This window comes from Mytilus edulis, chromosome 1, assembly GCF_963676685.1.
Source record: "Mytilus edulis chromosome 1, xbMytEdul2.2, whole genome shotgun sequence".
Classification (NCBI taxonomy): Eukaryota; Metazoa; Mollusca; class Bivalvia; order Mytilida; family Mytilidae; genus Mytilus; species Mytilus edulis.
This window is the reverse complement of record NC_092344.1, coordinates 90,509,692-90,524,889: the sequence shown is the minus strand read 5'-3', so window position 1 is coordinate 90,524,889 and position 15,198 is coordinate 90,509,692. Positions and strand designations below refer to the sequence as shown.

General features: G+C 32.6%; 2 protein-coding genes across 2 annotated transcripts; one reads left to right on the top strand and one right to left on the bottom strand.

The window, feature by feature from the left end:
- The first annotated feature begins 6,238 nt into the window (after window positions 1–6,238).
- On the top strand, window positions 6,239–11,379 carry LOC139494428 (transforming growth factor-beta-induced protein ig-h3-like). Its single transcript, XM_071282593.1, has 6 exons — window positions 6,239–6,490; window positions 7,494–7,708; window positions 8,315–8,516; window positions 8,958–9,056; window positions 9,699–9,806; window positions 11,225–11,379. The coding sequence occupies exons 1-6, from the start codon at window positions 6,331–6,333 to the stop codon at window positions 11,323–11,325; spliced, it is 885 nt and encodes a 294-aa protein (XP_071138694.1). The 5' UTR covers window positions 6,239–6,330; the 3' UTR covers window positions 11,326–11,379.
- A 1,805-nt stretch (window positions 11,380–13,184) lies between these two features.
- On the bottom strand, window positions 13,185–14,942 carry LOC139494418 (carnosine synthase 1-like). The gene is made up of 2 exons (XM_071282584.1): window positions 14,790–14,942; window positions 13,185–14,407 (listed from the first exon to the last, which is right to left on the bottom strand). The coding sequence occupies exons 1-2, from the start codon at window positions 14,907–14,909 to the stop codon at window positions 13,214–13,216; spliced, it is 1,314 nt and encodes a 437-aa protein (XP_071138685.1). The 5' UTR covers window positions 14,910–14,942; the 3' UTR covers window positions 13,185–13,213.
- Between the last annotated feature and the right edge of the window lie 256 nt (window positions 14,943–15,198).

Genomic DNA, 15,198 nt, shown 5'->3' with positions numbered 1-15,198 from the left:
AAATAGAAATCAATGAAATTTTAACACAAGGTTTATGACCACAAAAGGAAGGTTTGATTGATTTTTGGAGTTGAGGTCACAACAGTTTATGAATTAGGGGCCAAAAAGGGGCCCAAATAAGCATTATTTTTGGTTTTTGCACCATAACTTTAGTATAAGTAAATAGAAATCTATGAAATTTAAACACAAGGTTTATGACCATAAAAGGAAGGTTGGGTTTGATTTTGGGAGTTTTGGTCCTAACAGTTTAGGAATAAGGGGCCCAAAGGGTCCAAAATTGAACTTTGTGTGATTTCATCAAAAATTGAATAATTGGGGTTCTTTGATATGCCAAATCTAACTGTGTATGTAGATTCTTAATTTTTGGTCCAGTTTTCAAATTGGTCTACATTAAGGTCCAAAGGGTCCAAAATTAAACTAAGTTTGATTTTAACAAAAATTGAATCCTTGGGGTTCTTTGATATGCTGAATGTAAAAATGTACTTAGATTTTTAATTATTGGCCTAGTTTTCCAGTTGGTCCAAATGGGGGTCCAAAATTAAACTTTGTTTGATTTCATCAAAAATTCTTTGGGCTTATTTGATATGCTTTATCTAAATATGTACTTTGATTTTTGATTATGGGCCCAGTTTTCAAGTTGGTCCAAATCAGGATTCCATATCAAGTATTGTGCAATAGCAAGAAATTTTCAATTGCACAGTATTGCACAATAGCAAGAAATAACTCATTGCACAATATTGTGCAATAGCAATTAATTTTTAATTGGAGTTATCTTTCTTTGTATAGAATAGTAGTTGATAATATATGTTGGAAATTTGCCAGACATGACTATGATGTCATTTTCTATTTTTATTTGCCAATAACTTTATGTAAATAACTTCATTGGAAATTTGCCAATATAAAATGTTGCTGATGAAGCTTTTTTTCCTTATCTTATCTAAAATGTTTTTAGATAATGTATGTTGGACATTTGCCAAACATGACTATGATGTCATTTTCTATTTTTATTTGCCAATAACTTTATGTAAATTACTTCATTGGAAATTTGCCAATATAAAATGTTGCTGATGAAGTTTTTTTTATTGTTTTATACAATAAACAATGTATATTCACTTTTACTACCAACCAATCTTTACCATTCAGTGATAACAAGCACTTTATTTTACATTTTAATATTTTATGATGTATTTAAAAGAGTAGTTATTGTTGCAAACTCCATTAGAAATTTGAATTGATATCAGTTTTGGAAAAAGGGAAACGGGGATGTGAAAAAAAGGGGGGGGGGGTTTAAATTTTTCTCATTTCAGATTTCATAAATAAAAAAAAAATTTCTTCAAACATTTTTTTGAGAGGATTAATATTCAACAGCATAGTGAATTGCTCAAAAGCAAAAAAAAACTTTTAAGTTCATTAGACCACATTCATTCTGTGTCAGAAACCTATGCTGTGTCAACTATTTAATTTTAGATTTAAAAAGTTTGAAGAAGAAATCTTTAATTGATTTGTAAAATCTTGACATTTGTTTTGTGTAAAAAAAACACCATGTAATGTCAAAAATTTGATCACAATCCAAATTCAGAGCTGTATCACGCTTGAATGTTTTGTCCATACTTGCCCCAACTGTTCAGGGTTCGACCTCTGCGGTCGTATAAAGCTGCGCCCTGCGGAGCACCTGGTTAACAAATGTTTTATTATGGTCTTATTTATGATCATTTATGCCATGTTTAATTTCTACTATATATTACATTGTATTTATTTAATTTATAATATACATGATATACAACTTTACTATCATAGTGCAATTTTGACAGCCAAAGACAAGTTTTGTTTTTTAAAGTTATATATTATGGATGGCAGATCGCAATTGGTTTATACTCTAGGTGATATTAAGTTTTACATTTGGTATAGACATGTGTCATTGTCAAGCCGGTGACTTTTGTCACAGAAAGCTTGACATAGGGATAGTTATCCAGGGGCGGTGGTAGGGTTAACTTACTGCTTGAAAGCGCAATATTTCAGAAGGTAGAATACCTAGATCCTTCATACTTTTTATATAGATGCCTTATGTTATGAAGTTTCCATCTGTCTGTTGTCCTTGACCTCATTTTCATGGTTCAGTTACTACATGAAAAAAAAAGTTAAGCTTTTTAGTATTTTTAATTTCTCTCTTATTATGAGTATAATGATAGCTGTATTTTGTATGTGCGTACCTTGCAAGGTCCTCATGCCCTTCAGACAGTTTTCACTTGACCTAGACCTCATTTCATGGATCATTGAACAAGGTTAATATTTTTGGTGTATGGAATGATTGTATTAAAAGTGTACATGTCCAACTGACAGGTGTCATCTGACCTTGACCTCATTTTGATGGTTAAGTTTTTGAAGTTAATTATTGGTGTTATGGTCTATTCTTCTAATGCTGTATGCAATAGGTCTACTATGTTTGGTGTATGGAATGATTGTTAGGTGTACATGTACATCTGGTAGGTGTCATCTGACCTTGACCTCATTTTCATGGTTCAGTGGTTAATGTTAAGTTTTTGTGTTTTGGTCTGTTTTTCTTATACTGTATAAAACAAATTAACTGTATTTGGTGTATGAAAATATTTTATGATGAACATGTCCATCTGGCATGTTTAATTTGACCTTGACCCCTTGACCTCATTTTTACGGTTTATTTGGTCAATGTTTTTGGTTTTTTTTGTCTTTTTTCTAATACTTTTAGCAATAGGTCAACTATAATTGGTGAATGGAATGATTGAAAGGTGTTTATGTCTGTCTGGCAATTATCATCAGACCATTACTATGGATTCATTTATTTTCGTGGGTACCAATTTTCGTGGATTAAGAAAAACTTGCATATTCGTGGATATTTAATTTCGTGGTTTTACTGATGTCTGCATACAAACCTATAGAAAAATTATCATTCGTTGAATATTTAATTTCGTGATTTGACTGTGCCCACGAAATCCACGAAAATTGGTATCCAACGAATAATAATGAATCCACAGTACCACATTTTCATGGTTCATTGCACAGGCACTTGTCTCAGATTTTTTTTTTATATAAGAATTTTTTTCTTAGACAAGTGCCTGTGGTTCATTGGTCAATCTTAAGTTTTCCTGATTAATACAAAAAAGAAGATGTGGTATAATTGCCAATAAGAAAACTCTCCACAAGAAACCAAAATGACTCAGAAATTAACTATTGGTCACTGTACAGCCTTCAACAATGAGCAAAACCCATACTACATTGTCAGCTATAAAAGGCCCCGAAATGACAAATGTAAAACAATTTAAACGAGAAAACTCAAAGCGTAATTCATGTTAAAAAAAAGAAGAAAAAAAAAATATGCAACACATCAACAAACGACAACCACTAAGTTTGTTTCTTAGATACTATATGCAAAAGGTTAACTTTTATATTTAAAAATGTAATGATTGTAAGGTATGGATGTCTATCTGGCAGGGTTCATCTGACCTTGACCTCATTTTCATGGTTCATTGATCTATGTAAAGTTTTCCTGGTTAAGTTTGTTTCTAAGATAGGCAATATGTCAACTAAACGCATATAAATTTAAAGCATATTTGGTGTATGGAATGATTGTTAGGTGTACATGTATTTCCAGTTTGGTTGATCCAACCTTTGACCTTATTTTCTTGGATTATGTTTAGTTCATATGATAGTTGTAGTAAATCTTTATATTTAGAACTAAATCAACACAATATCAATAGTTAGTATAGAAGGCAGGACATTTCAGCGTGTGCACTCTTGTTGTTTGAAGTTTTATATTTAGCTCTACAAACATTTATTTCCCCAGCAAATAAAGTTTGAGAATAAGCCTGTCTGTCCCTCTATCCAAATTGCTTATCATTTGTTTGATTCACTTGATACCTAGCAGATTGTTTGACCATGATATGGTAACACGATCATGTGAAGGAGTTTGTTTTAAGTTTAGTTAATCCAGAATTATGCCCCTGTCAGTTTGGTAGCTTTAATCCTTTTCAGGACCTACATTCACTATAATGGGCCTAATTTCCTATTTCATGAAACTTAGCACATTGTTAGATGTGAATGTGGGTAGGATGTTCCCATCTATCTAATTAAAAAGAGTATAGCTCTTTCAACTTAGAAATCTTGGTCCTGTTCAATATCAAACTAGCACGTTTGAAACTCTTACATGTTTTATTGTATCCACACAAAACTTTGTATATGGTTTGATCAAGATATTGAGATGTTCAAGTATGGAGAATGCCACATTCTTCTTTATAAAGCTTGCAAGATTTGCCTTGTCAAACACCTTCATGTCATACTTACATTGACAACATGGACAATACTCCTCCCTCCCATCTTAATGGAGGTTGGTACATTGTTAGATCCATGTGCATGTTGGTAGGATGTTCCAAGTTCATTGAGAATGTTGAATTTTTATAGAGTATTGGTCATTGAAGTTAGAAAATTTTTGTTTTTTCAGACGGACTTTATTGTTGCATTCATTCTATATACTTCTGAGTTATACTGGGTGCATTGTTAAATCATAGTATATATATATAGATGTTCCTGCCCAGTTACTTTTGTTGGAGTTATTCCCCTTTCAACTTAGAAATTTTGGACAGTCCAACACTGCCCTTGTCATCCTAACTCCTACATGTTTAATCATATTTAAAAGAACTGGATTATAATAAACTGATGTGTATTTTGACAGGATACTCAATTCCATTGGGCTTTGGAGAGATGCTCTTTGAGATAAGAAGATTTTGGTCCTGTACATCAACTCCTTCTTCATTCACGATTTATCATATCTGCATGGAAGTTATATTTTAGTTCATTATTAGATTCTTACATGTGGATGAGAAATTGTTTTTAATATTTCAGTCAATATAGTTTTTTTTGTTTAGAGTAATGCACAATTGCTCTAAGCCACAAATCGGTTTTCAAACTGACATATTCATAGCAACATTTTTTATAGGTATCTACACAAAACTAGGTCTTTTGTTAGATTCTTATATACAGTTTCCATGTGGGGAGAATGTTCCAGTTTATTGAGTTTTTCTAGAGTAATTGCCTGTTGAATTTAGAAAATTTTGGCCATGTTCAATCTCTACCTTGTCATTGCATGTTCTCAAAGATGGTTCAGAGGCGGATGGCTTCCTTCCATGTATATTCATGGATGGGACAATATAATAAATCGAATGAAATATAGGGGAAGTCCCTGGAGTCACCCCACCCCTCCTGTCTGAGAACTTGAAACGGTCTAGATCCCCACCCCTAAACCAAATATATTCATGTATTGGACAATATAACAATTCAAATGAAATATAGGGGGAGTCCCTGGGGGTCACCTGCCCCTCCTGTCTGAGAACTTGGAAACAGTCGTTATCCCCACCCCTAAACCACATATATTCATGTATGGGACAATATAACAAATCAAATGAAATATTGGGGGAGTCCCTGGGGATCACCCCACCCCTCCTGTTTGAGAATTTGAAAACGGTTGACATCCCCACCCCTAAACCATATATAAAAAAAGGACTGAAGCAACATTGCCACAGTTTTTATAATAACGTTTGCCTTGGTTTTTGGTTAACTGCCTCCAGCGCTTACAGCGCTTTGATTTCGTTTTGATTTCGTAGCACTTTTCTGGATTAACGTTTGTTCGGACCATCAAGCAAGGAGGATTTATAGTTAAGAAAAATGAGATTTAACGATTACTTGAAAAAAATGTGTGCGGCTATAAAACTAATTGCCCAACCCATTGATGTATCACCAAATTAAACGTATTGAAATGTCTTTGAGACTTGTTGGTATGATAGTCGATCTAGTATGTGTTACTTTGCCTTTTATTTGTAAGTTTAAAAAAACCTTCATAAAAGACCATTCAAAGGGTGTCTAGATTGTCGGTTTCTTCTTTTTGGGAAAAAAATTGGTTACTTATATAGGGAACCATTGAAGCGTGACTGGAGTGTGTCCCCTCTTAGGCAGTCAGTGGGCCCCCACATATGAAAATTTCTGGATCTCCAGTAGTAAATATTTCAGGTATGTTCATGACGAGAACTTATTAACAATGCATACAATATGTATGTCCTGTAATAGGGGTTCTAAGACAAAAGTCGATTAAGTATCTCAATGAGACTAAACCAGAGATCTTCTAAAATTAGAATTGGGAATTTTTGAAAATGTTTGTAATAAAGCACACTAGTACTTATTAGGTGTATGTTATCATATTTATCCATGTGATTATCTTAGATTCTAGGTTGAATGTGTATGACTTGTGATAATATACACAGTCCTAGTCATGTCCGTGTTTTCATTTTAATCTAATATTTTAAAATGAAGATTTTGTTGGTCATTTTCGCTGTAGTCATATCGGCTAATTGTAATCCATGTCAATTTTATGATTTGTTGACTTGTGCAGACTTTCTAGGATCATGGAAATTCGTTGAATTATGCGAGAAAGCTCATGTTACACATGAATTTACAAAAGGAAATGGTAAGTATAATGTATGTTGTCTTTTAGAAAAGGGGTGCGAACGATACCAGAGGGACATTCAATCTTATAAACAGAAAATAAACTGACAACGCCAAAGCTAAAAAAGAAAAAGATAAACAATAGACTAGTACACAAAGCACAACATAGATATCCATTTCAAGTAGCTTTCCAATGTACTTTGTTTTTCGTATTAGAATTCCGACCTTGATTGAATGATTAGAACAATAACGAATGAATCAACATTGACGATTGATTGCGATATATGTGTGTCTGGAATAAAACATGTTTCAAATACTCTTCAAATTTTTCCCTCAGACTTTAAGTCAAATACATAATCTTTGTTTTAAGAGGATGACAAGTCAAATACATAATCTTTGTTTTAAGAGGATGACCTCATTAGCCAAGCTAATCTTATGCATCCTGTGTTTGCAAAATCCTTTTAGCTTGTATTTTTCGGGGTTAATATTGATTTACTTATTTTTCTAAATCACAGCCAAAATGCTTCATTTAGTTCTCTTTTCTTAATGAAATTCTTTGCAAAATAAGCTATGGACATGGCACAAGCAATATGCTTGACGTAGCTTTATGGAAATTACTAAGACTGAGTACAGGGCATATCGTATTATCATCTTTCTGTACGACAGATAGATGCACAAGTTAGCATATATCCAAATCTGTTTGACACGATTGCAAAATCCACTATATTCCAATGCAATCTACAGTATACGATAGCCAAAGCAATTATTTTAAAAGCAACCGGAAACACATGTCTGATAGCCTGGTACAGCATGTGAAGTGGCCGATATAAGATAATTTGATTGTAAGAAGACATTTTTTATTTTGAGCTAACTTTAAGGAATGTTGTATCAAATAACACACAACCTTTCCTGGTTTTATTATTTAAGACTTACACGGTATGACATCACGAATGCCACCATTAGAGAAAGGATTTTTTTTTTATTTCGGAGAGAATTTTACTCACTGATTATTGTACTTTTTGTAGATACCAAAACTCTGTTTCTGCCTTCAAGAGGTGCATTGGACAGTATTCCACCAGCAATCATTGAGATGATGTCTAAAAATAAAACATTTTTAAGAGAAGTAATTATGTACCATTTAGTGCCACAAAAACTTCAATGTATCAATATGAAAGACAACAGTTTATTGCCAACTTTCCAAGGAGAACAATTACGAGTCAACAGATACACGTCAGAACAGGTAAGACAACGAACTTTCAAATAAGAACAACAGTAACTATATACTAGTAATCTACATACATAAAACATACGAGTTCCCATAGGCCGCTTCCTAGCTTTGAGTGAACTGGTCGATTGGCGGTTCTAAACGCAAACTTAACACCAATATTAAATGGCTAGATCGTGGTGATACTATCTATTTAAATTCCATTGTTCTCGCCGTAACACATGTTGCAAAAATCACCGATTGACCAAACAAACACTCGTCAACATTATGATTTAAAGCACTAGGTTTTAAGGACTGACAGTCAAACAGAAGCGATAGTCATAATGAACAATACAAATGAATAAAGAACATGTGTCTTGAGGAAACTTCAAAAGTACAATCTACCAATAGTTGAGAAATGTTTTAGAATTAAACTTCCCAATAAAGTACAATCTACTAAAAATTGAAAAACAGGAAAATCAGAACTTAATTTAAGTTGAAACTGATTGTATTACAATTATACATTTAATTAATTGAAAAATAAACTTCTTAAACAAAAATACATCATAAAAAATATTCCCTCAAACAAATCACCATTTTTTCTCATTTGTTTATAAGTGTTATCTTATATATCTACTCCAGGATAACAAGACTTTAATAACAGTAGAAGGTGGGGAGTATATGAACGTTGAGGACAGGACAAAGAATGGAAGGATATGTGTTATACACCAGGTATTATATCAGATTCCAACTAGAACAGCATACAAATATATCTCAGAAGACCGCAATGTCAGCACATTTCTCTTACTTGCATCTAAAGCACAAGATTTGGACACTTTTAAAGGTATATATACTTTTTCAATCAGCTATCAGAACATTCAGTATGCATGCTTGTTGTATATATTAATATGCCCATAGATATTTAAATTGTTTTTTTTTTTATTATTATAAATGATGTTATGCCTTTTATTACATATTTAATTCCAAGCAATCACATTTTTTGATTTCAAACTTCGTTCACTGTTACTCACAGTACTGTGACCTATGGTAGCTTTCATCTACGTCCTTGGGTCTCTGGTGGATAGTTGTGTCATTGGAAATCAATCCCCATCTCATTACTCATCTTATTTCTATACTAAACATAGTTCAGAGCATATTTTTTTCGGAACATATTAAATCACAAAATCAATTCAACTTGGACCAAGAAATCCTATAACCTAAATTAGTACACCTTATTTATTGACACTTCATTATGTGTTACATAAATGGATTTTCTTTTTTAAAGGACCGAACATGACAGTTTTAGTGCCAGACAATGCAGCATTTTCCAAATTAGCTCCTGGTGTGTTGCAAAATATTACAAGTAATCCAGAATTGCTTAAAGGTATGAATTTGTTAAATGTTACAGGTATTCTTCAACTGCGAAATAAATTTGTTTAAAGCCATGATTAAGGTGACGGTAGTTGTCAACTCTGTTATTATCGCCCTTTGTAAAGAGTTTGAACGTATCAATGTCTAGTTTGATTTCATTTTTATCTCTTTTTTTTCGATGAATTACATGCAATTAAAATGACATAACTAGCCTAATATGGTACTGAGAGGCGGAAAGGGAAGACAATGTATACAAGACATATGTACTTAATAACGAGAAAAATATACTTAATAAACGCAGGAGCTTTTCCATGTATTTATGTGTGTGTGTGCGTGTGTTTTTGTGTGTTATTTATTGATGAATAAGGATACCTCGTAAGAATTAATATAAGAATAAAAAAAAGTTTTGAAACTGTATTGATTTTTCGATTTTGCCATTTAATTACGGACTTTCCAATTTGAATTTTCCTTTGCGTTCTGTTTTTTTGTTATTTTACTTTTTGTACCACATCATCCACAACGTTCCAAAGAGAAGAATGATCATGGATAAGAGTCCTTCGAGTTATGTATAATAGCTTTTCTTATTATTTATTTCTAATTTTTAAAATATTCCATGTTTTAAACATTCCTATACCAAAAACATTTTATACTATAGGAGTTCTGTCAAACCATATGACTGATGAAGTGTTTTTCACTAAAGGTCTTACTCACACACGGAAATTTACATCTAAATCTGGCATGTCCTTTCCAGTAGACGTTAAAGGTAAGACCGATTTTCATACTGTTTTCATATTGTAATTTTTTTAGTAAATGAATATTTTGTATGTTAGAGGATGTTAAGGTGGTACCCAACACCTTGACTAAAATTTATTTGGCTCGTTTAATTTTCATAAAGTTTCATAAAAAATTCAAAAAATTTGAACCAACCAATTTATCAGAAAAATTACACTGGTTATATAGAAGTTTGACAAACACTAATTTTGATCATTGAGAAGCCTAATATTCCCTTAATATCACAACGTAATCAAAACGTTTAGCTGATTTTACAGAGTTATCTCCCTGTAGTGTTAGGTACCACCTTAAATAATAAAACAGAGATATGGGTCGAGTCTGTTTGTGTATTTTTCCAAAGTATTTGTTTGCATTAAAACAAAAGTTGTATTTGGCATGAACACGTCAAGTGTCATATGTAGAACAGGATCTGTTCACCCCAATTTGGTTTGTTGTTCGCGTTGCTCATCTTTAGTTAATGTACGATGCAATGTTTTGGAGATTGTTGTTGTCTTTTTGTCGTTTTTTTTTCACTTTGTTGTCGGTTTTTCTTCGACTTTTGATTGCCGTCCCTTTGGTATGATCTGCCTCTTTTTTCTTCTTCTCAAGGTAACAGATATAACCAACTTTTTAATACCCTAATAATGTTTGTTAATTGTGTCATAATTCTTGTTAAAAGATACCTGTAATACTACATGGTATTTCAATTTCTACCCTTTATTGTTATATCGTTAATAGAACTAAAACTCTTGAAAAATTCTTACATCTGTCAACAAAAAGACATACACCGACTTGCTTTAAATGATGTTTCTTCTGATTTTATTACCTGTGCTGATACTATTGAGTATGATCACGTGTATGTTGTCATGTGTTTTGTGTTGCTCATTCTAGGTTCTTGCAATATTGTTTTTCAATGAATTTATTTCAGTTTTTAAGAAAAGTTTGACAGTATCGTTGGTTTGTCCTTTTTTGGTAAATCTAACACTTTTTATTAGTACACTTAAGAACATGTTGTAAAATGATTGTTTAAAAAATGTATTTTTTTATGTTTTTTCCTTTGTTATACCCACTATTGTTTTGTATTGTTTGTATGTATGTAAATATTGTATTCCTCTTGTTACACGTATGTATTGTGTCTGAGTTATCAAAAAAGTTGAAAGAAAAGGAGTTGAAATGTATCTTCTTACTTTTAATATCGCTAGAAGTCTTTTCTACTTTTAATGATTTGTTTGGTTGTCTCTTTTTGACATGGACTACACATTTAATTAATTTAATAACTATTTGCTATTTTTTTTAAAAGAATATATTGCTCGTTAGCATTACACCAATTCATAAAACTATGCTTAATACTTCCCACCAAAACCATGATGCTTTTTATAAAACTGTTGATTGTGAATGATTTTTTTTCAGAGAGAGAGGTGTATGTTGGTTCAGCTAAGATAATCAACGCAGATATATCAACTTTGAATGGTGTTGTTCAAATCATAGACACAGTTTTGGTAGACACATAGAGTGATTGTATTACTAAAATGATGGATTTCTGAATTAAAGATAACTGAATAGTTGTTCTTGTATATTGTTAGTTTTACTTAAAAGTAAAATAACAAAAATACCGAACGCCAAGGATTTTTTTGTTTGCCTTGACTAGTTTCGTCTTAATGGGCTTCTTATTTTTGAGCATCGGTGAAAAGTAGCAAAAATAACTGAGCCCCAAAGAAAATTCAAAACTAAAATGGTTTATCAAATGTCAAAATCAAAATCTCATGCACATCAAACTAATGGAAATCAACTGTCATATCCTTGACTTATTACAGGCATTTCCTGATGTAGAAAATGATGTATAAAATCTGGTTTTATGGCTTGCTAAACCTTTCACTTATATGGCAGTCATATATAATTTCATTATGTTGACACCAATGTGTGAACAAAACAAGCAAGAGCCCTTTATAACTTGCTGTTCGTTGTGAGCCAATGCTCTGTGTTGAAGGCCGTACCTTGACCTATAATGGTTTACTTTTATAAATTGTTACTTGGATAGATATTTGTCTCATTTGCACTCATACCACATCTTCCTATATTTATAAAAGACATAATAGGTTAAAATATCAAACATTGGGGCACATCAGTCAACATTGTGGTTTAATCTTAATCACTATAAGAACAAACAACAATTTCAAGAAAGAAAAACAAACTATGGCACACAGACACTCTATAGAAAAAGTAAATAAGCAAAATTGAAAAATAAGAATACAACAACGATCACAGAACAATATCATAATGGTGGGATTCATAAATACATAACCAGTACGAAATTATATATTACGCAAAACAAATTTCATGATTTTAATGATCTGACTGCTCAGATTGATTTACATTTGGATAGATCCAAGCCATGTCCAACGAACCTTCGAATAACTAATTCATTGTCCAACGAGTAATAACTTGTTCCTAATCCTTTTGTAAAATGTTACAATGATAGATCGAAGTGGAAGATTCCGCTAAGTGGATTGCACCGGGATAAAGGGCTTGCACATCACCATTCCACCCGTTGACGAGTATTTATTCACCCTCCTTAAAAAAATGTATGATTGCTTCTAAATGAAAAATAATACATTTTTGTATTTGTCTCTCGATCCCAACATGTATGTGTAGACAATTTATTTTGTCAAGGGAGATTTATACAAGGAAGCTTCCGGTAGACAAGACTAAGTACTGAAAAAAATTTATTCGAAGGCAGTCTCTGATGTACAATTGTCGAATATTCTTAACATTCCGTTAAAAATTCACGCGGCTTCAATACCTATATTGGACCAAGCACGTCAGCTTACCATACGATGCTGTGCAATAGAGTCCGTCGTCCCTTCTTGTCGTAAATTGTTAGAATTTTGGGGATTTTCTTTTCAGGAACGAACGCCTTCTATTTTGTAGGCTCGGTAAAACACCATGCACCAGACATGATTATTTCAAGTACATTGTACTGGTTTTATTTTTTTCCAAATTAATTTTTTGTCTTAATCTAGAAATAATGCAGAATGCTTAGAAATCTGTGTCACTCTTTTTTGTTTTACTACCGTCGGGTCCGGTTACTCTCTTGCTGTTGCATATCTAATATATGCCATGTGCCAGAAAATACAACAGATTGACATTACATGCCCAATTATGACTTCATTTGATATATGAAGTCACGTCCTTGACACTTAAGGCCTATTGGAAGAAAACATATCACACTGTTTAATCTTCGATATTTTATTTTTAAGATATACAACACGGAATATAAGCTTGCATAAAATGTACCAATCTGTCATGTGCTAAAATTCAATTTACTAAAACATAACAAGTTACAAAATACGCTTCTAAAGGCTTTTTATGATTGATTGTCCATATTCCAATGTGTAGTTTTTAGAAATACCTTGTAAAATGTTTTATATTATATTCATCACTAGATAGATTTAGTTCCGTGCAAATGTCTAGCAAATTTTGTTTTGCAAATTGCACACCTCTTTTGTCTAAAGCCACTAAATGAGCGAAACATTTTGGAAAGGGTTTTTCACATTCAGCTATTTTGCATCTTTCAAAGTAAATGAGTTGATTTTGCTGTTGTAATTTGATAATTTTTCTCTGTACTATTGGATCCCTCAACTGACGTTTATGAGCAAAAGAATACAGAAAACACCCAACCGCATAATTTATATTCTCTCCTTGTAACTCTGGCTTGATTCCACATTTGATTAAAACATTAGTCACATGTAGGTCGATAGAGTTCGTGGTTTTGAAGACAGCACACCTTCTATAACAACCAGGTCGGGTGTTGATTTCGATCATCTTGAAGCCAGCGTTGGTTAATTTCATTTCAACGTTGTACACACCATTATCCAATCCGATTTTTCTACAGCAATCAAAAGCCGCCTTAATTATTTCTCCCTTTAATCTTTCCGATAAACATGTTGGAAAACAAGTGGTCGTATCTGCAAATACACCTGGTAATTTTGGGCCCATGTCTGATACGAGAGCTATAAGCAAAGCACCGTGAAATAAAACAATCTCAATGTGGTGACTTATGCCTGGCAAGTATTCCATTAGAACCATTGCATTGCTGAATCTCTTGACATTCCAATCTTTTCCAAATGTACCTTGTAGTTTGGTATATTTACTTACACATTCGTCTACAGATGTAACTTCCGTTATACCCTCTGAATTACTACCATATTCTGGTTTAAGTATCGCTGGAAATAAAAGACCTTTTGTTTTGACGATATCTGATACATTTTTAATTCGAAATGATAGCGGTGAATAGTTACTTGTATCCAAACCGTCTTTCAGTGCATCATATGTTAATTGTTTGCTCTGCGATATACGAGCTACATCTGGATTGATACCAATCAGCCCTAGCTTCTGACTTAAAATGGCAGTTAAATGCATACTATCTTCAGCGAAAGAAATACATGCCGATAGTTGTTCCTTCCTGTGTCCAAGAATTCGAATGATAGTATTGGCATGATTTTCATCATTGTGATCCTCTAGATAGTTGTATTGGATAAAAACTTCAACAAAACGACGACCATGGTTCTCGTTTTTTGTGTCAACCAGAATAACCTAAAACATATATCAAATTGTAAAAAAAACCAACGAAAACCTCGGAAAAATTGGTCAATACAAACATCCAGATTAGGCCACTCGATTCCTCAAGGCATTCTAAATTTCTGAGTTTGTTAGAGTTATTTGATACCAGTATTGTTTTCAATCTATTAACTTATATTACCAATCATACATTCAACTGATGGTGATGCTCGATCTATTGAAATGTAATGCTTTGTGGGTATGTTTGTGTTTTCTTTGATTTATTTTAGGAGGGATGCCATGGTGTTGCCGGTTTTGTTTTCGACTTGTGAGTTTTGAATGTCCCTTCTCATCTTTCATCTGGTTTTTTTCATGTTGTTTTTTCAATACAAATGTATTTTCTCATTAAACGTCATACCTTAATGTTTAAATCCTGCAGAATTTTCCACAAGAACTGCAAACCTTTCCCCGAGGTTCCAATAATAATAATTGTTTTGCCTGACAATTCTTCTGTATTACTTCTTTTTCTATCCGACATCGTTTTATACAAATTTCTGCCCAGTATTTTCCATTAAACTAATAACTAGTGCGTGACACTAATTTGAATAGATCAATATACCTGTTCAGGAATTTAAAAACGTTCTAGATTTTCCATCTGTAGAATTATCTCATAACAAACTTTTGCTGCTAAATTCCATGGCAATATATCAAGTTACGGCTGCAAAATGATGAAACGTCCAAATGTACCCTTTATTATGGTGTTATGGTAAAAAAAAAACTATAAACAGATGTGTGTGCACTTTTTAAATACATGTTTAATGAAAATG